Raw genomic sequence first — 21,966 nt, 5'->3', positions numbered from 1 at the left:
TCATGTGTCTGGTGCCTCTGTGCTCTAACACTTGGCCTCTCCCTCCAGCAGAGTAGCCTGGACTTTCTGTCTAATTGGCTTAGAGCTCCAAGAAATAGGAAGAGGAAGCTGCCAGGCCCATTCAGGGCTGCACCTCCAATGGGCTCAGTATCATTTCTGCCACACACTAGTGATCAAAACATCACAAGCCTTGCCCACATTCTCAGGAGAGGAAATGTAAACACTCTCTCTGATGGGGAAGTAGCAAGTTCTCGTTACAGAAAAGCACGTGGGATAGGAACTATTGTTGTGGCCCTCTTTAGAGAGTGCGGGTTTGTCACTTGGTGTTAGGTTGGACCCTCAAAGATGATTAGGCATTGATGTGATGGGCGAAAGAGTCCAGGAGGGCATAACTCCTCTGGCAATGGGATCAGCCCGAGTGCAGGCCTGGAGATCCAAAAGGTAAACCTTGGAGGAGGAACTGAAAGGCTTGTGTGACTAAGTGGAGGAATGAGGAGAGGAAGAGTGGCCTGGAAATCCTGGGGTACATGGTGAAGAGTACGATTAATGCATGTTTACATCAGAAAACAAAGAAAATAGCTTTGTAGGTTCTGGACAGAAGCAGTGGAAAGCACCAAAAATGAAATTCCTAGAATAGGAAGAACAGATTAGTTCCAAGGACTTGGGTTGGAATAGGGGTGGGTCAGGGAATCTTACCCCAAATTACATAGCTAGAGTGAGACAGAATTAGGATTTGGAGCTAGATCTGACTCTAGATCTGCTAGCTTGCTTGCTATACTCCACTGTATTGCTCACCCCACTGCCTATGAAAAGTCATTTTATATAATGAACTTGAAAATCCCTTGCTAACCAAAAGGTGATTTACTCTTCCTAATTTCTTCCGAGCTATCCTGGCAAATACCATCTAAGTTTTCTAGGCTCAACTCAAAGGACATATCCTTAATCTCTCCCTCACCCTTGCTGTCAAGTGACCCCCTCCCTCCTTCGCCCACCAAATCTGTTTCCATTCTCTATCAAGGAAGTGTTTTGGACTTATTTTCTTAGGCTCATCATGATAGACCACGAGTCTAGGGCCAGAGTGTATTTGATTCATCTTTCCGTCGTCAGCATCTTTTATCTGTCATGACCTTAATGAATCATGAATGGATGGGTAGATGAGTGGTTTCTAGAATTCCTGGGTAAACAGCACTGAAGTGGTTCTCAAGTTGAGTTGTTACTGCCCTTAATGAGGGATTAAATGAGGCATTGCATTCGAAGTATCCTTGGGACCTCTTATTCTCTCTGGACCTCAATGTCCCTTTCTGTGGAAGATTGGGGTTGCAAGGATGATCTCAAAGGCCCCTACCTTGTCTACAAGTTTACAAATTTAGAATGCATTGGGATGAAATGTTCCGCAAACCAGCAGTGCTGGCCAGTGGTGGTTATATGTTCCAGAAAAGCATCTATTTCTGCTTTATTGACTATGCCAAAGCCTTTGACTGTGTGGATCACAATAAACTGTGGAAAATTCTGAAAGAGATGGGAATACCAGATCACCTGACCTGCCTCTTGAGAAATCTTTATGCAGGTCAGGAAGCAACAGTTAGAACTGGACATGGAACAACAGACTGGTTCCAAATAGGAAAAGGAGTCTGTCAAGGCTGTATATTGTCACCCTGTTTATTTAACTTATATGCAGAGTACCTCATGAGAAGGGCTAGGCTGGATGAAGCACAAGCTGGAATCAAGATTGCTGGGAGAAATATCAATAACCTCAGATATGCAGATGACACCACTCTTATGGCAGAAAGTGAAGAAGAACTAAAGAGCCTCTTGATGAAAGTGAAAGAGGAGAGTGAAAAAGTTGGCTTAAAGCTCAACGTTCAGAAAACTAAGATCATGGCATCTGGTCCTATCACTTTATGGCAAATAGATGGGAAAACAGTGGAAACAGTGTCAGACTTTATTTTTGGGGGCTCCAAAATCACTGCAGCTGGTGACTGCAGCCACGAAATTAAAAGACACTTACTCTTTGGAAGGAAAGTTATGACCAACCTAGACAGCATATTAAAAGCGGAGACATTACTTTGCCAACAGAGGTCCGTCTAGTCAAGGCTATGATTTTTCTAGTAGTTATGTATGGATGTGAGAGTTGGACTATAAAGAAAGCTGAGTACTGAAGAATTGATGCTTTTGAACTGTGGTGTTGGAGAAGACTCTTGAGAGTCCCTTGGACTGCAAGGAGATCCAACGCATCCATCCTAAAGGAAATCAGTCCTGAGTGTTCATTGGAAGGACTGATGTTGAAGCTGAAACTCCAATACTTTGGCCACCTGATGCAAAGAGCTGACTCATTTGAAAAGACCCTGATGCTGGGAAGGATTGGGGGCCGGAGGAGAAGGGGATGACAGAGGATGAAATGGTTGGATGGCATCACCGACTCAATGGACTTGAGTTTGGGTAGGTTCCGGGAGTTGGTGATGGACAGGGAGGCCTAGTGTGCTGTGGTCCATGGGGTCGCAAGGAGTCGGACACTACTGAGCAACTAAACTGAACTGAACTGAACTGAACCAGCTTGCAAATACCAAAGCAGGGAACACAACGAGTATATCCCTAGACATTTTGATTTAAAAAAAAAAAAAGTCAATTTGAAGGTATTTATGCTTTCTAGTATATATAAAGACTGAATTTTAAGCACTGGGTAAGGAAAGGAATATTCAAAATAGAATCTTAAGTAAATAGCTTTGTGCTCTGCACCTTAGTGTCTCTTCTCTAAAGTGGGAAGCATACTTTATGATGTTCATTTAGAATTTTAGTCAATAAAGAACTAAAATTTTTAAGATTTACTTGATATTTTTTTCTTAGCCTCTGTGTACAAGATGAAACTGAAAATTACAAGTTCCAAAATTACAGAAGTGGTAAAACTCTGCTATAAAATTCAGGAGACTCAGGCTTAGCATAGACACAGCAAACAAAACCCTGTTTGCAACTAGAAAAATGTTATAACTGATTTTCAGTCAGTTCCTTGCCAACATAATAAAAATCAAAATCTAAAAAGTAGATAAATTCACAGTCATTATCAGTTTTACGAGAGGTTAGCCACCAAGTTCCTATAACCTGCACACCTTGATACATTTAAAATAAAAGTCTGTATATACTAGCTTTACACATTAAGCAATATAGATTAGTGCTGTTAATGTAAATACAATGATTTCATGGCCTAAGTGCTAAAAATGATTTTAATGTACCACAGAAATTGTACAGTTTTAGAGAGAAAAGCACATTTATGTACCTTTATAGCAGCTTGCAAAGGTGTTGCTAATTGCCTGGTTTATCTACTTGTAAGTAGTTAAGGAAAACAGAGCTTACCTAGTTGTTTTGTTTGTTCGTTTTTTGGTAAAGATACAAAGGTGTATGTTGAGCATGTGAAATGTGGCTAGTGTGACTGAAGAACTTTATTTGATTTTTAATAAAGTTAAATTTAAATAGCCATGTATGGCTAATGTCCTCCATATTGGACAGCATTACTGTTCTCATTCGGCCTGGCCTCGAGGATCTAGGTATCTCAGACAGTGAAGTAGTATTAGGATTCTTTCTGCCCAGCCCCAAGGCTGAACCTACATATAGTGAAAGTGAAGTCGCTCAGTCGTGTCCAACTCTTTGTGACCCCGTGGGCTGTAGCCCACCAGGCTTCTCCATCCATGGAATTTTCCAGGCATGAGTACTGGAGTGGGTTGCCATTTCCTTCTCCAGGGACTCTTCCCCACCCAGGGATTGAACCTAGGTCTCCTGCATTGCGGGCAGACACTTTACCATCTGAGCCACCAGGGAATCTCCCGAACCTACACATAGGCAATCCTCAAAGCCTCGGGGAGTTTCAACACTGAAACCTTTTTGCAAGCTGACTGGAAAAATTGTTCAGAGTCATCTTTCAGGCATTACGTCATCCAAACGTAGGAAGCATAGCACAGTAACATTCAGAGGAAGAAGGGCCATTCTTCCTCTCTGCTTCCCCTTTGCACCTTTGAGCTGATCAAACCATCATTGCTTTCAAAGTTTGTGAAAAGACTCATGCAATTATGACTTTCAGACTGATTATGATAAAGGTCCAGTCACAGAATTCCTAGTCTCTTTTGCTTACTATTTTAGGTCAGTATCAACAGAGATTTGCCAGGGCAGTCTTTTCACACCTGCTATAAAAGGCTTCTCTGTGTGAGTAAAAGCTCTTGACTTTAATTCTGCTCATCAGGAGTCCCACGCTGCTCTATGTAAGTTTTAACACAAAGTAGAGATGTGTACTTGTACTCTTAACAGTAGAACTTCTGGGTGTTGTCCACATTTGGGCATGACTGTCATGGAAGAGATGTCTAGATGAGGATATAACTGGGAGATTCGTATGTGTAGAATACAATGAACCATGTGCCAATGTTGTTCTGTTTATTTTCTTTCAGGAAATCAAAGATGGTCGTGACGTTGCTTTGACAAACACTTCCTGTTGTCTTGACAGTGGTCTCCCTGAAGAGTACTCTCAAAGGAGTATTTGTCTCCCAGTATCTTTGTTGATGACTGTTATCATCTAGAAAATGCTTTTCATGTTCGGGAAATCAGCTACCCTTGTGCTTGACCTGCTCTGGGCAGCTGAATGAAAGTTCCTTCCAGTTGCTTCCAGAACTTTGTTGCCCAAAACGCTTCTCCTCGTTGGGTGAATGTTCATGAAGCCCTTTCCTGAACCAGTGTAGGAGGCCTTGGCCCCTTGGAGCCTATGACATGGAAGCTTTGGAAGTGGATGATATTAGCCCAGCCTTGGAAGTGACTGAGGATTTCTTTAATACTTTTGACAATAAGCTCGAAAAGGCTGTGCAGCAAGCGGAGGTTTATGGGATCCAAGAAGTCCCTGAACTGGTGGGGCGGGAGGTCCTCGGTAACATAGACAATGGTGCTATCAGAAATGTCACCTCCCTGGGCCAGGGGGGTGTGATCTGGGACCATTGTAAGAGCAAACTCTTAGACACCAAAATTCCAAATGTCTTCCCTGCCAAAGAACAGTTTATGGTCCAGAAGGGAACGACCCCAGATAATCTGTCCTGGATGGAACAAAAGGAAGCATCCACCTTTAATTTTTTCAACATCTGTCAGCGTCGGAGAGACAGACCTCGTTCTGTGAATGACTTATTGGATGAGACCTCTACTTTTAAGCCTGGGCATGCTCGATCAAGGTCAGATATTACCCAGGTGGACTGGAGGGTGGTCCTCAAAACCATGCCTCTGCAGCAAGAAGTATCTCTTCAGGGTCCTCACTTCGCCAGGCCTTCTTTGCTGTTGTCCTCATCAAACAAGGTAGAAGATGCTCAAGGAAATACAGGTATGTCTTCATAGCTGACTGCTATTGAACAGTGGTTGATTTTGCTTTGTCTCTCTTGCATCTACCTCATGGAAGTCTGCCTCTCCACTGTCCATGTCTGTCTTTGCCTACTTAAGCCCCTTCTTCCATTTACCTCCACACTTACCTTATCTGAAGTCTCCAGTCTTATTATTGTCCTAGGAGGTACTGAGGGAAAGGATAACTGTGGTTAATTCTCTTTCCTAATCTTGTTTGTTAGAATCAGAATATTCCCGTAACTAAGGCAGTACTTTCCTTTGACATTGCATGATACCACTTATTCACATCAATAGATGTTTATCAGCTCATAAGCATCAGTCTTGTGCTATGAAGGCTTGTATGAGGTAGGAAGACACAGTCCCTGCCGTAAAGAACTTCTCCTTAGGCTGAGGGGATCAGACACTCCCAAAGACTCAGAAAGACACCCTGAGTGGTGAGAGAAAGTGGTGAGAGAAAGGAGGTGCTCAACTGAAACACCTGGAAGGGAACTTTTGTTTGACTTTATATTGTTGGGATTTTTTTTTAAAGAATGGGTAACACTGATTGTAAGAAGATAGAGGGAGGAGAGGACGCTTTGGGCTGGACTTGTCAGAAAAGGATAGTGAGACATCGTGGAACTTGAGCTGGACTTGAAGGACACTATGTTGCAGAAAGAGAGTTGCAGTGGGAGGACACTCGGTCAGGATTATGGTGCGGACAGAGGGACAGACAGAGGAGAGCGGGCTGACCCTCAAGGAGACCAAAGGATCTCATGATGATCGTGGGAGGGACAGTGTGAAAAGGTTGCTTAGGACCTCATGGTGTAGGCCCCAAGTTTCTTTTTCTCTTGTTTTATATGCATACACCCGTGCACATGGGCACGTACTCATGTACGTATGAACATGTGAACTTCCTCTTCTGTGAGACACGACAAACCATCTCTCTGTTTCTCTCAGTGTTTTTCTTGATGATAACCTCATTTATACAGGCTTTATACATGTATACATTTATACAGTAATCATTTATTACTAATGATTCTTCAACTACCTTGCATAACCTCTTAATTTGGATGTGTGAGTGCATGCTAAGTTGCTTCAATCGTGTTCTACTCTTTGTGACCCCATGGGCTGTAGCCCTCCAGGATCCCCTGTCCATGGGATTCTCCAGGCAAGAATACTGGAGCAAGTTGCCCTGCCCTCCTCCAGGGGGTCTTCCTGACCCAGGGACGAAACCCACATCTCTTATGTCTCCTGCATTGGCTATGGGTTCTTTACCGCTAGCACCACCTTGGAAGCCCTAGTTTAGATGGCTTCTGCTCAACTAACTGGGGAGACTTTTTTTTGCACTTTGTTTCTGTTTTAGCATTACACGTATTTATTTATTTAAGAATGAGAGTTTTGCCTTAGGCTCATGTACAAGTGGCTTCCCAGGTGGCTCAGTGGTAAAGAATCCACCTTCCAATGCAGAAGGTGCGGGTTCTATCCCTGGGTCAGGAAGATCCCCTGGAGGAGGAAATGGCAACCCACTTCAGTATTCTTGCCTGGAAAATTCCATGGATGGAAGAGCCTCGAGGGTTGCAGTCTTTGGGGTCACAAAAGAGTTGGACATGACTGAGGACTGAATACACACCCATGCTGTGTAAACATTTGTACTCATTGACTAGTAAGCAAGCTCAGTTCTTGTTTAGTTTCTTGGAGTGCACCTAGATTTTAAAAAAAAATCACTAAACCCCTATAACCATTCTAAATCCCTGGCCTAACCCAAGTTAGGACGTCGTATCTACAGTTTTATTTTTCCTATCTTGTCTAGATTGTAAATGCAAAAACTGGCCTTCCTCAAGTTCTCTAAAGGAACCTAAAGAGAGAACCTTCCTTAGCTGCTCCCTTGAGGATATGATGGACCATGATCTTTACTTTTTAATTCTCAATTTTAAAAAATTTGGGTATTATGTTGAAATATAAGAACTGAATGGTATTTTGAAAAGCAAACTGTAACAAATGGCCTTTGCAGGTACTGATGTTATCTCTCCTGGCCAGCTTTTGGGTATCCATGGAATACACATTCTATCAGGAATTAATAAAGTTGGGAAATGACCTGCCAGGTTTCTGGCATCTTTTCTGTCTGGGACGCTGTGGAGAACAGGAGATATAAATCTTGTTTGTGTTGCTCACTTGGTTGAGGGCAGGGGTAAGCAGGGCCGCTGGCCGCCCATTCTTGGGCTGGTGGGGAGGGTGTGTGGAGAAGAGTTAGATTCACGGCTGGTCACCCACTCTGCCCGCTGTAATTCTCACTGCATTTGGGAGTGGGTGAGGGGTGTCAGCACCCAGGTACATCCTTGTCAAAATCAGACAAGATCTTTGAGTGAACTTCGCTTTAAAATCTTTGAAAGTAGCCATCCAAACTGCAGCAGTTGTTCCTCCTGAAGGAGTATGGCCAAAGCCGAGGAAGGTGCTGTGGTGTCTTGGCCAGAGCTGGAGCTGAGGACCCAGGAGGTTTGGAATGAGGCCAGGCCTCATTCTTGAGCCTCTGACTTACACATCCCACTGCCTGGGGCATCTCTGCTGGAGTGTCCCACAGGCACTTGGAAGTTCAGTGTCCAGAAAAGAGCCCATCATCCTCACATCCTCCACTTCAGCTGTTGTAAAAACTAACAGGGTAATGAGAGGTTGAGGGCTCCGCAGAAGAAATAAACTTAAGTGAGGTGGGTTTCCATTGAATAGGGCAGCCTGGTTTTGTGTCCAGCCCTTATCTCTGTGTCTCTCCCTTACTTATGGGCTGTATTACTTTGTAGTCTTCTCCAGTTGATTTTTTACTCTTTTCTGGATCCTTCTCTGAGCTCATGTGAGTAGCTTAGAGACTTTCCAGAAGTGGGTTTCTCCTCAGCTGCCCCTTCCTCCTTTTTTGCCCACCCCCATCCCTTCCCTTTCCTTTGTAACAATACACCTGAGGGTCTTCTTTATTAGGTAGGGCCTCTGTGTCTTCCGCCTCATTTGGCAGTGACTAACTGGGCTTTTGAGCTTTACTGAGGATAAACATTGCTCTGGGTATAAAGCAACTCAGATTTTGGCATATTGAGGGCAGTGGGTAGCTGAGGTATAGTAAGAGCTATTTGGCTAATGGGCAAGCCTGTCTGAAGAAGGCCTTCTGGTCTGACAAGGTAGTGAGCGTATTAAAAAAATGACTCCCGGTCTAGACTGTTAAGAGTTTCAATCCCTGTTTCAGTATTTACTTGATGTGTAACATAGGGCAAGTTTCTTAACCTCTCTGAGCCTTTATTTTTTTGGCCATAAAGCATGGGATAATAGTATTTACCTCAGTATCTTGTGAGCATTAAAGGGGTTAAAAGATCTAAAGTGCTTCTCATAACCATGTTTGGCACATAGTAAACACTTAAGTCTTTCCTAGTGGCTCAGACAGTGAAGAATCTGCCTCCAATGCAGGAGACCTGGTTTTGATCCCTGGGTTGGGAAGATCCCCTGGAGAAGGTAACGGCAACCCACTACAGTATTCTTACCTGGGAAATCGCGTGGACAGAGGAGCCTGGTGGGCTACAGTCCATGGGGTCGCAAAGAGTCAGACAGGAGAGAGCGACTAACGCTTTCACTTTCAAACACTTAATAAATGTCTTAAACATTTAGTAATATTATTACTATTACAATTGAATTTGAAACTCATCCATGAGAATCAAAGTGATCCTGCCAATCACTCCTGGTTTCTCCTGGCATAGTCAATTTCATAAAATGGGCTCACAATAAATATTTCTTCAATTGGCCTTCCTGCATTGTACTTTCTCATAGCTATTCACTGGTTCGTTAATGAGAAATAGACCATCCCTTGTCTCATACAGACTTGTCATCAACAGTTTACTGTCTTCCACACCAGAGTTTATGGTCACTGAGGAAGGGATTGTTTCTTGTGCATTGTTTTATCCTCAGTACCTAATATAGGGCTCTGAACATAATATGTGCTCAAAACAAATTTTTACATGTGAGATGAACATAATTCTGATAGAAATAAAGCTGATAAATTAATAACATCAACTTCTTTAGCAGGTTTATGCCTTTCTAGAAAAAGGACCACTCCACCCTCTTTTCCGAGAGCCTCGCCCGGTCATCTCATAGCATCTCATACCTTGCATGTCTTTTCTGTGAAGTTCTTTAGCAGCAGTGAAAAATGAAGATTTGCTTTCATCTCAAAGGCTGCCATGTACTCTCCTTGTGATAAGAGAGAATCAAACAGATATGGCTTATAAAATAGCCCCTCGTGTTGGAAGAATGGTGTCCTGGCCGTGGAGGAGTCTCCGGATACCATCTCAGACTCCAGGGTCACACAGTTACGGTTACGATTGCCCTTTGTAGAGGAATCTTCTGACTGCTGTTTGGGGAGCACAGAGCCTGGGGAGATAATTGTGTTTGCCCTTTGCTCTTTCTGTAGTTGGCGGTCCTGTGAGGTAATTTTTTGCATCACTCTTCAACTTTTGCCTGTTCCCTCATAATGTTTCTTTATAGAAGACTATTGCTTTAGGTTTGAAGATCACTTCTTTACTAGGTTTTTGGTATATATGAGAGCAATATACACCAAACTGATCAATAGCCTCCTTGTTACCGTCAAGCCAACATTTAAGCACCTGGTGTGTTATCCTCAGGGTAAGTGAGAGAGCCCAGGTGGAGAGAGAAGGGAAAAAATAATAATAATACTTTGTTCACTGACTGTTTTAAGTGCTTTGCAGATAGTCGCTTTTTTAATTCATTTTTATTGACTCCATTTTAAGGATGAGGAAACTGAGGCACAGAGAGCTTTAGTAACGTGCTTACAGTCCCCCTACTAGTAACAAGTGGATCCTCAATTTGAACCTGGCACTCCATCTTCAGAGTCCATGCTCTTAACCATGAAGCTAGACCTGAACCCCTACTTTGGAAGCCAGTAGTTCTATCTCCAGAACCCTCCACTCTGGAAGCTGTGTTGGGAATCAGTCCCTGTTGGGGTAAAGGGTAGGAAGTGGTATGGAAGAAACAGACCTGGATAGTGTTCATTAACTAAAATTAATCCCTTGGGGAATCACTGGTTAGGAAAAACTGAGACGCACCAAAGCAGTCTAGCTAAGCAAGGTTTGTTTCCTGCTTTAACACATTTACTACATGGACAGTTGCAGAGCTGGTCACAGTCCTTTAGGGGACCAGTGAGTCTGCAGAAGGAAGATTGCAGCTTTGCTCTTCACAACCTTGAATGTTAGCCATGCAGAAAAGCACAAGGGAACTGAACCCCTGGTTTGTGACCATGGAAAGAGGGCTTCAGAGTTCTGCCCCATCTCCGCTGCCTTTCTGTCTTACTCAGAAGCCTGTGAATGCATTCTTGAGATTCCATTGCCTCACATAGAGGCAAACCTAAGATAGACTGTGCTAAGTGCTAAGTGAACAAAGGATCCTGCCAGTGGGTCCTACAAGGTGGGTGGAGTATAGCTTGAATCCAACCTAGTTAAGACTGTCTGCATTATCTGAGGATGGAATTATCATGTCCAAAGGGTGAGGTCATAAACTGATGGGAAGGAATAGGTCTAGGGAGACAGCAACAGTTCTTTTTTATCCCCCAGCTTTGTTGAAGTGTAATCGACAAAATCGTAAGATATTTTAGGTGTCCGTCATGATTTGGTACACGTATACATTACAGAAGCACGTATCCATCCGTTAAGTGACACATCCGTCACCTTACATCACAGGCAGTTATTTCTAAAGAACCTCAGGATAGGTGAAAGTGCTAGTCGTTCAGTGGAGTCCAACTCTTTGGGACCCCATGGACTGTACCTGCCAAGCCCCTCTGTCCATGGGCTTTCCCAGGCAAGAATACTGGAGTGGGTAGCCATTCCCTTCTTCAGGGGATCTTCCCAACCCAGGGATCGAACCCAGGTCTTCTGCACTGCAGGCACATTCTTTACCACTGAGCTACCTCAGAGTAGGTGGTGGAGCCCAAAGCTTCCCCAGGGCCAGCCTTTCCTCCTGCCATCATCCCAGGGTTTGCGTTGCCCGGGGCAGCTGTAGCAAGGTGTGACTGGGAGCCAGTCCTGAGTAGAGGCCCTGCTTCCACCACCAGAATGGCTCCTTTTTAGTCCTAGCACTATGGTAATCTTCATTCTATACAGACATGCTCCCAACTAGTATCTGCTTTAACCTGTTACCCCTTGGCACGACTATCATCCTATTTTGTTTACTGAGTTAATGGTACAGCTGTAGGCAGCAGGGAATTTTCCATGGGATAAAGAAGATGAGGATGTAATACTGTAGGATTACAATCCAAATATAAAAATATATTAAGGTAAGAACATGAAAAGTCATAGGAATATGTGGACACTGGAATGTTATCAATATGAAAATTAGGTGTACACACACACGCACACACACACACTTATTGCTCTAAATATATACACGTAGTAGAGGAAGGGGAGGCTTTATGGAAAGAACACTCACCTAGGGCCTGCAAGCATTTTATCCCGCCTCTGTTCCTAACTCGCCACGGAAGTTTGGAAAAATCACTTGTCTGTTGCCTTTGGTTTATAAACTTAGTAAAGCAGGTTAAATTGTCTTTATAATCTTTTCCAGCTCTAAAACAATTCTAAGATGTAGTTGAACTGACCTTGACTCATGGCTGTGTGGGAGCTAATTACTGTAGTCAGATCAGTGATAGAAAGTCATGGTGGAAATAAAGGCATAGCTGTAATTATTTTACACAGAAGGATTTCTGTGTGCCTTGTAACTCTACTTCTGGATGAACTGCTGTTGCAGTTTTTAAAATAAAAAAGTGTAAAAGAAATCCTTGGCCTTAGCTGTGGAGCTCTGAAACCCGAATCTGACTGGTGCTTCCCTCCTAGCCGTGTTCACGTTTTCATCTGCTTGGCAAGCGTAGTGGTCAGCTGGGCTTTTGGTTCCTTTGATCTCACTCTCTGGTGATCTAGTGCCATTCCTTTGCTTGTGTTTCTTGTGCTGAGATCTTCAGGAGAAGATCTCAACAGAGATTTTATGTAGGGCTGGAAAAACCATGGCAGTATGGTTTCTTTATCCTGAGTTCTGTGTTACTCCATTTCAATTCCCTTTTCCCCCATCTTTCACTTGAGAAAAAAAAAAAAAAAAAGGCCAAATTTGTGACTTCCACTAAATTGACTGCTTTTTCAGTTATGATTTTTCTCAGAAGCCTTGGAGCCAATAGAAGTGGGAATATTCCTGTGGGCTTAGAACAAGTGACGTCACCAGGACATGGGCTCTTGCTGACTCTATGATTCACCCTTCAGCACATTAGTCAGTGCAAAGAAGTTGCCAAAATAGGTCACAGAAAGTTGATGTTTTACGGTTGTATGGTTTCCATTGGTTATATTTTTCGGAAACCTAACATGCCTCGTCGCCACCTGGCGTCCTAATTCCTAACAAATCTATATGGGAACTCTGAAAATGAAGTGTCTTTGACTCTCTTTGCGGTTGTTTTGTTAATGCATTTTATCTTTCTTGGCTAAGGAGGACTATAGTTACTAATTTTACAAACGTCTAGAGTTACCTTCTTAAAACACAGATCTTTTCATGCTACTCTGTTCTTAAAAATGAATCATGGTTCCCCATTCTTTACAAAAATCAAGTGTAAATTTTCTAAAGCATCTAGATAATCTTTCTAAGTTTATCACCTGCATCTTTCTTCCCCACCTAGTGATAAAGATCCCTGGTGTTATTTGCTCAGTCACGTCCGACTCTTTGCGACCCCATAGACTAGAGCCTGCCAGGCTCCTCTGTCCATGGGATTTTCTGGGCAAGAATACTGGAGTGGGTTGCCATTTCCTTCTCCAAGGGATGTTCCCAACCCAGAGATCGAACCTGGGTCTCCTGCATTGCAGGCGGATTCTTTACCATCTGAGCCACCAGGAAAGCCCCTTCTTCCCCCATCTCGGTGCTAATTTTGAATGTGCCATGTGTGTTCAACCAGCTTAGCCTTTGCACATGATGTCTTTTCACCCAGACCTTCCCAGCCTTCTTCACTTTTCACAATCCTCCATTATCTTTCAAGGATCAGTTTAAACGCCACATCCTCTATGAGACCTTTCCATCTTTTTCTATTTTTTTAAATTGAAGTATAGATGACTTACAATATTGCATTAACTTCTGGTGTACAGTGTTAGTGATACACTGTTTTTATACACTGTACTCTATATAAAGTTATTATAAAATATTGCCATATTTCCTGTACTGTGCATTATATTCTTGTAAGATTTATTTTATATCTGCTAGTTCATACCTCCGTTCACCTATCTTTCTCATTTCCTGACCTCTTTCCCCTCTAATAACAACTAGTTTGTTCTCTGTATCTGTGTATTTTTCATTACAATTATGTTTTTTCTTTTACTTCACGTTTCCACAGCACATTTTATTCTGCCATGCATTTTAGGTAATTGCTTGACCATTCACCTTTCACACCAGGTTGGCAGTTCTTTGACACGATGAATTGTAGACAACTTTGTATCGTATCAGGTATGAGCCTATGAGGCTGTTTGGCTGAATTCTATGTGTTGGTACTTGGAAAATCAGGATGCACAGTTTTTTTTGTTTCCAGAATGAAAATGACCTGCGCTCTCTTTCAGTTTTCCTTACCTAAAGCTTGAGTGAAGTTGAATAAAGTTTGTTGTTATTAATACTGTCAGTAAGAGCTATCATTTAGTGAGTTAACTTTATGCCCAGACCTGTGCTAAGAAGTATTCATCTGTTATCTTATTTAATATTAATAATAATTTAATATGTTAGATAATATTGTCCTGATTTTACAAAGGAGAAAGTGGAGGCTTAGAAAAGGTAATCTCACCCAAGGCCATCAGGCTATAAGTGGAGAAGCTCCAGGCCCACTCTGGAGGCTACACGTAACCACGCTATAAAACCGCCTGTCAAGTCTGAGGAAGTGTAGGACTCATTCCCTCCACCGCAAATGAAACACAGTGTGATCTAGATTGAAAATCTGGAGGTTGGCATTCCACCGTCAACTTGCACACTTTGTGGTGTACCCTTGGCCAAGTCATTTTGTTTCCTGGAACCTCATTCCAAATCTGTTAAATCAGTTAAAATGCTTTTAGAAGCAAGTAATAGAATACTCAACTCAGTAAAAGTGGCATAAATAGTGAGGCCACTTATCATTTTATTTTTTCATCTAACAGATAGCTATTGGACATAGTGCATATCAAACACTGTAGGCAGTAAATACTTAAGGACACCTCCCTCTGGTGGCCCCAGAGTCATCAAAGATCCAGGTACTTTTCATCTTTTTTCTGTGCTGTCCTCAGTATATTGGTGGTGTCTCTTCTTTCCCTCATTGATGCAAGATGGCTGCATTAGCCCCAAAGATATGTATCAGCAGCCAAAGTCAGGAAGGGAAAAAGTAGGGCACCTTGTCTGGGTCTTTTCTCAGAGGTCCCCAAGAGCACCCCATTAGCAGTCAGAACTGGGTTCCATACTGGTCCCTAAAGCAACCTCTGGCAAAGGAAAATGGGGTTACCAATTGTTTTAAACAAACCATGACATTTTCTGTGGGGGCGGGGAGAAGCCATCTCCACACCTAAACACAATTAGGGTTCTCTTGATAAAGAAGGGGGAGACACTTGACAGAGTAGCCGGGCACCTGATAGGCTCTGCCTCTGGTAGGGCTGGGCTGGAGAGATTTCTAGTCCCTTCTGCCTCTGTGTTTCTGTTATTCAGTGTTACTCAAAGATAGAGCACTTATCTTAAAATCTGGTGGCCTAAGTATGGGAGATTCTTTTATACTTAATTCCTATAGATTAATGAAACAGAATGAGAAGCTCACCATGGCAGACAGTGAGTATCATTTGCAAGCTGATGTTTGGAAATGTTTTCTGGGTAAAAAAAAGTTCATAAACACTAGAGATTATCCTTGTTAGAGAAGACAGAAAACCTCTGAATTTAAGGGGTTGAGTCTCTGATCTTCTGGTCAGGTTCACATCCAAAGAGTAAAATTGACCAGGTCTGCGTTGACTTGTACGCTATCACTATTGCTCACAGCACAAAGAACTTGGAGAAGATCCCTAGCTGTGTAACTAATGCCTATATAGCCAGATATAATACAGGTTTGTTTCTTCTAGAGCCTACACAGATAGTATGTCCTTTCCCCTAAGTTTATGAAGGGAAAGCAAACGGGATATTTCACCAACAAAGAAAGATCTCTGAAGTAGCTCATCACTTGAGCTTAGTTCACTTCTCCCAGAATAAGTTTGTTAATGACCATCCGTGAGCACTGCAGTGGCCAGCACTGTGTACCACATATAAAATGTCCAGGACCCAGCCCCTCTTTGATTCCTGTAGATCATTCTCTTCATGGTCTTTTCTGTGGGCATTTGTGGCAGTGTCATAGTTGACGTGCATCCTGTTAAATTCACTTCCCTCTTGTGACTCTAATGAGAACAAAGACCCAAAACTAGTTAACTTCTCCCTAGTTTCTGGCTTAAACACGGTCAGATACTAGAATATGAAACAAATAGACTTGGAAAGCAAAGAGACTTGATTGATCTAGAATGTCAGAGAAGTCTTCATTGAGGAAAGGATGTTCCAGCTGAGCATTGAGGGTTGAGCACTTAGCAGAGGTACAGATGAACACAGCCTATGTAGGGGGTGGTCAGGGGCTAAGCCAGAACAGGACTCATAATGGACTACGAGATTATGGAGGACCTGCAAAGCCAGACCGAGAGAATTAGCATGGTATGTTGGGCAAGAAGCACTTGAAAATTTCTTGAGAATTAAGATTGAAAGGATATGGACTTCCTAGTGATCCAGTTGTTGAGACTCTGAGCTTCCACTGCAGGGGACATGGGCTTGATCCTTGGTGGGGGAACTAAGATCCTGCATGCCACTCTTGTCCTCTCTCCCTCCCTTTGCACACTCCACTCCCGGGGAGCAATAACTTCCAGGCAGCTTTAGGAGAAGAAGCAAGTGTGTATCACTCAGCCTCTGCAGGAAATACTGATTCTGGCCTGCTCTTCTCGATGTGCTTTGCCACCCATCAGCCCTGTGTGGGCAGCCTCCTGGAAAGGAAAGTCTATACTGAGTGATCTAGTGATCCACTGGATCCAGTGATCCAGTGTTGCTGGTGACTCACAGGTAAGTCTGTGTAATTCTGGGGTTCTGTTCATGGCTACACCCCTAACCTGTAACCTCCAGCTGGCTCATGTTTGGATTGCTATGAGTCTGACTATCCTCTATCAATCTCAGTTGGTTTGCAACTTGAGTGAAGAAGAGAGATGCTATTTACTGGGTCACCTCCGGCCCTAAGAGTATGGAAGGATTGGTAGATGGGGTGGAAATGAGAAAAGTCTGCCAGTCATCATGATGTGAAGTGATGGGACTCAATTTAGGATGACTGTGGCAAAAGAGAAAGTGGGACTTTTCTCTTTTGTGAAAAGTGAAAATGAAAAGAGAAAGTGACTTTTCCCAGCACTGGCTCGGTAAAAGAAAGTGACTTTTCTCTTTTGTGAAAAGAGAAGAAACGGCTGTCCTTGGGCTGTGAGCGCTTGATAGAATCTGTCTGACTCATTTGGCGTTCCCACAGATCCCAGCATAGTCCTTTGTGCGTGCATCCAGCAAGTGCTTATGGAGCCAGTGACGCTAATATGGGAGTGAGAGGGACATCCAGGTCCCTGTCTTCAAGGAGCAGCAGTTCTTTGAAAGAAATAAAAGAAGGTCGTAAGATAAGAGACTGAGAGGGGTCCTTTAGCTGAGGTGCTGAGGGGCGGTGGCCTCACTGAGGATGGCACCTTTGAGGTGAAAAGCTGAGGAGATGAAGACGTCAGTGGAGCTGGGGGGGAAGTGTTCCAGAGAGAGGACACAGCAGCTCCAGAGTCCTCGAGGCCAGAAAGCACTCAGCTCATTCAAAAAACACAGGAGGCTTTTGGCTGGAGTTAGAGAAGAAATGTGAGATGGTGCGAGGTGAGGTCAGAGCAATAGTCAGAGGCCAGACTGTGCAGGACAGAAAGCAGGGACATTGGAAGCATCTAGAATCTGGAGGAAGGAGACTGAGGCATAGGAGGTGCAGGTGCAAGTGAGTACTTTGGAATAGACACAATACACTTTGGGATATTAGAAGACAAGAGGAGAAGAGATCCGTAGAGGGGTAATTTTCAGATGTAATAGAGGAAGAGATTCTGAAGAAGAGGGAGATTCCACTTTCAGAGTGGAGGTGGAAGGACTAGCTTTTCCTGGTCTTCTTTTGACACCAGAAGCTGAAGTAGGAAACAGATTGATTGAATTCTTAAGATATGTCAGGCATCATTCTGCGAGTTACTGATCTCTTCTTCATAATAATACAATGAGGTAGGTACTATTATGCATGCGTGCTAAGTCGCTTCAGTCATGTCTGACTCTTTGCAACCCTATGGATTGTAGCCCAGCAGGCATTATATTATAGCCCATCCCAGCCCACCATGGGATTCTCCAGGCAAGGGTATTGGGAGTGGGTTGCCATGCCCTCTTCCAGGGGATGTTCCTGACCCAGGGATCACACCCACATCTCTTATGTCTCCTGCAGGAGGATTCTTTAGCAGGCGGATTCTTTACCACTAGCACCACCTGGGAAGCCCAGGTGCTATTATAGCCCCATTTTAAGGATGATAAAACTGAGACTTGGGTTAAGTCATTTGACCAGGGTTACCCAGACAGTTAGGACAGAATTATGATATAAACTTCGGCCAGTTGGCTTAAGCACCTGTGGTCTTAACCAATGTGCTCTCTTACACTTGTATAGTACATTGGTTAGTGTAATGTTGAAGTGAAGCCAAGTAAAATATATATAAAGGCCCTCCCTCTGGTGCACATAGAAAGAGATGGTAGAATTTGAGGTTTGAAAGACTAAAGAAGGTGTGGAAAAATTGTTCTGGGATTGTGTTTGAGATCCATGAAATGAATAAAAGAATGAATTGTCAGGATTAAAGCAATAAAAGAAGTTGAACATGAATTTATGTTTGACCAGCGCTCTGGTCTGAATATTTGCATCCCCCAAAATTCATATGTTAAACTTCTGGCCCCAGAAGTGATGGAATTAGGAGGGGGCTTTGCAGTGTGCTTATTAGGATGTGAGGGTGGGGCCCTCTTTTCACATTTATTGGTCTTGTTATATGAACTTAAATGTTTCCTTTTAAATTTGCCTACATAATTTTGGAGTATTGTCAGCACATAGGCTTTTGAGTTCTTTGAAAACATTAAAATGTTGCTCTTTGTCTTTCATTCTGAACTATTGCCTGATCTTTGGGAGTCCTATTCTTAGGACTTCATTCCTTGTCTTGACTCAGGCCATTCAGACTTTCTTGGTAAACTAAATGTTTACCTAAATGTTTCATTAACTGTGATCTGGGACATGCATTTTAAAAAAACCATGGTGGTTTTTTAAAAACAAAATTGCATAAAGTGACCAAAATGGAAGCACATTTTGTTTAATTACATATGGTAATATATGTGAATAAGTCTCGCTATTATTTATATTATTATTACATATATATATAATGTCTAAAAGCTTAATATCAGATACTCTACAGTCTGGGAGGAAGGATTGTGAGTGCTGGGATGTGGAGGCAGAAACCTTTTTTTACCTTTCTTATTGATTTTCTTGGAATATTTTATTATATAATTTAATACATATTTGATGAGTGTGAAATAGTATCTGAAATATGAGTCACCAAGGTGGTATAGCCATAGAGCCTTGTGGCTTCAGAGGAGGGCAGCTATGTTCAACTAAAGGGGACAAGGAAAGGCCTCGGGAAGAAGTGAGATTTTATACTAGCTCTTACATATGAGGAAAATGTGGACAAGAAGAGATTCAAGGAAATCTAGGTTGGGGGGAACAGCGAGAGAGAATCCATGGTTGGGAGGGGCCAGTAGTAAAAGTCACAGCAGGTCCCCTGGCTGGAGTGTGGGTAGTGGAGGAGAGTGGCTGTAGCGTGTGGAAGGCCCCTGGAGAAATTCATAACACAGGGATCAGGCTAACATCATCTGACCCTCCTAATCAATCTCCACATCCCTACAAGCAGGACAACCACCTGTAGCATATTCTCACAAAAAAGAAGAGCATCTACCTGGACCTTGAGATCTGTATAGCAGTTGACAGTAAACCTAGGAAACAGGAGCATTTGAACAATACCCTGAGGATAGGCTGTGCGAAATTCTACAGGACAAAGGAATGAATTTCTTCAATAAATTGTTGCTGTTCAGTTGCTAAGTTGTGTCCTGTAGTCTGCCAGGCTCCTCTGTTCATGGGATTTCCCAGGCAAGAATACTGGAGTAGGTTGCCATTTCCTCCTCCAGGGATCTTCCCGACCCAGTGATTGAACCTGCATCTCCTGCATTGGCAGGAAGATTCTTTACTTCTGAGCCACTAGAGAAGCCCAAAATATATGCCATGACAAAGAGGGAGAAAGAGGGAATTGTTACAGATTAAAAGAGACTTAAAAGACCTATCACAACTGTATGGATCACAAACAAGCTGTGGAAAATTCTTAAAGAGAGGGGAATTCCAGACCACCTTACCTGCCTCCTGAGAAACCTGTATGCAGGTCAAGAAGCAAGAGTTAGAACCAGACATGGAACAATGGACTGGTTCAAAACTGGAAAGGAGTATGTCAAGGCTGTATGTTGTCACCCTACTTATTTAACTTCTATACAGAGTACATCATGCAAAATGCCAGCCTGGATGAAGCACAAGCTGGAATCAAGATTTCTGGGAGAAATATCAATAACCTCAGATATGCAGATGACACCACCCTTATGGCAGAAAGCAAAGAGAAACTAAAGAGCCTCTTGATGAAGGTGAAAGAGGAGAGTGAAAAAGCTGACTTAAAACTCAGCATTCAAAAAACAAAGATCATAGCATCTGGTCCCATCACTTCATGGCAAATAGATGGGGAAACAATGGAAAGAGTGATAGACTTTATTTTCTTGGGCTCCAAAATCACTGCAGATGGCACCTGCAGCCATGAAATTAAAAGATGCTTGCTCCTTGGAAGAAAAGCTATGACAAGCCTAGACGGCATATTAAAAAGCAGAGACATTACTTTGCCACAAAGTTACATATAGTCAAAGCTATGGTTTTTCCAGTAGTCGTGTATGGATGTGAGAGCTGGACTATAAAGAAAGCTGAGGGCCAAAGAATTGATGCTTTTGAACTATGGTGTTGGAGAAGACTCTTGAGAGTCTCTTGGACAGCAAGGAGATCATACCAGTCAATCTTAAAGGAAATCAACCCTGAATATTCATTGGAGGGACTGATACTGAGACTGAAGCTTCCATACTTTGGCCACCTGATGCAAAGAATCGACTCATTGGAAAAGACCCTGATGTTGGGAGGGGCTTCCCTGATACCTCAGTTGATAAAGAATCTGCCTGCAATGCAGGAGATCCCGGTTCGATTCCTGGGTCGGGAAGATCCACTGGAGAAGGGATAGGCTACCCACTCCAGTATTCTTGGGCTTCCCTTGTGGCTTAGCTGGTAAAGAATCTGCCTGCAATGGAGGAGACCTGAGTTCATTCCCTGGGTTGGGAAGATCCCCTGGAGAAGGGAAAGGCTATCCACTCCAGTATTCTAACCTGGAGAATTCCATGGGCTGTATAGTCCATGGAGTTGCAAGTAGTCGGACACGACTGAGTGACTTTCAGTTTCACTTTCACTGATGCTGGGAAAGATTAAGGGCAGGAGGAGAAGGGGACGACAGAGGATGGGATGGTTGGATGGCATCACCGATTCAATGGACAAGAGTTTGAACAAGCTCTGGGAGATGGTGAAGGACAAGGAAGCCTAGTGTGCTGCAGTCCATGTGGTCAAAAAGAATCAAGACACAACTGAGATCCTGAACAACATGTCAACAAAATCAGTGTGTAAACCTAAATTGAACAAATTATCTATATAAAGACATTTTTTGAGATAATCTGGGAAAATGAGATACAGACTGGGTATTAGGTAAGGAATTATTAATGTTTGGGGCATGAAAATGGTATGATATATATTGTAAAGTTCTTATCTGTTAGATTAGAGGTATAGCTTGAAGTATTGACAATAGAAATGATGAAAGGTCTATAATTTGCTTTCAAAAATATTCCAGCAAACACACACACACAAAGCACGAGTTGGAGAGGAGACAATAGCAGAAACTTGGTGATTTTTTAAAATTAATTAATTTATTTTAATTGGAGGCTAATTACTTTATAGTATCTTGGTGGTTTTTGCCATACATCGAAATGAATCAGCCACGGGCGTACACATGTCCCCATCCAGAACCCCACCTCCTTCCCCATCCCATCCCTCTGGGTTGTCCCAGTGCACCGGCTTTGAGTGCCCTGTTTCATGCATTGAACTTGGACTCTATTTCACATATGGTAATATACATATTTCAGTGCTAGTCTCTCAAATCATCCCACCCTCACCTTCTCCAACAGAGTCCAAAAGTCTGTTCTTCATATCTGTGTCTCTTTTGCTGTCTTGCTTATAGGGTAGTGGTTACCATTTTTCTAAATTCCATATATATGCATTAATATCCTGTATTGGTGTTTTTCTTTCTGACTTACTTCACTCTGTGTAATAGGCTCCAGTTTCATCTACCTCATTAAAACTGATTCAAATGC

General features: G+C 42.8%; 1 protein-coding gene across 7 annotated transcripts in view; it reads left to right on the top strand.

The window, feature by feature from the left end:
• PLEKHM3 (pleckstrin homology domain containing M3) overlaps positions 1 to 21,966 on the top strand; it is a 226,219-nt gene that overhangs the window by 24,676 nt on the left and 179,577 nt on the right. For 6 of the 7 annotated variants that reach the window (XM_025278111.3, XM_025278113.3, XM_044937700.2 and 3 more), the window contains exon 2: positions 4,431 to 5,341. In XM_025278111.3, the coding sequence (XP_025133896.3) occupies positions 4,747 to 5,341 (595 nt within the window). In that variant the 5' untranslated portion in view covers positions 4,431 to 4,746. Of the gene's footprint in view, positions 1 to 4,149; positions 4,248 to 4,430; positions 5,342 to 21,966 lie in introns of those variants that run through there. The other variant, XM_025278114.3, reaches the window with a different exon arrangement.

Source organism: Bubalus bubalis, chromosome 2 (assembly GCF_019923935.1).
Source record: "Bubalus bubalis isolate 160015118507 breed Murrah chromosome 2, NDDB_SH_1, whole genome shotgun sequence".
Taxonomy (NCBI): domain Eukaryota; kingdom Metazoa; phylum Chordata; class Mammalia; order Artiodactyla; family Bovidae; genus Bubalus; species Bubalus bubalis.
This window is presented reverse-complemented; position numbering and strand designations above follow the sequence as displayed.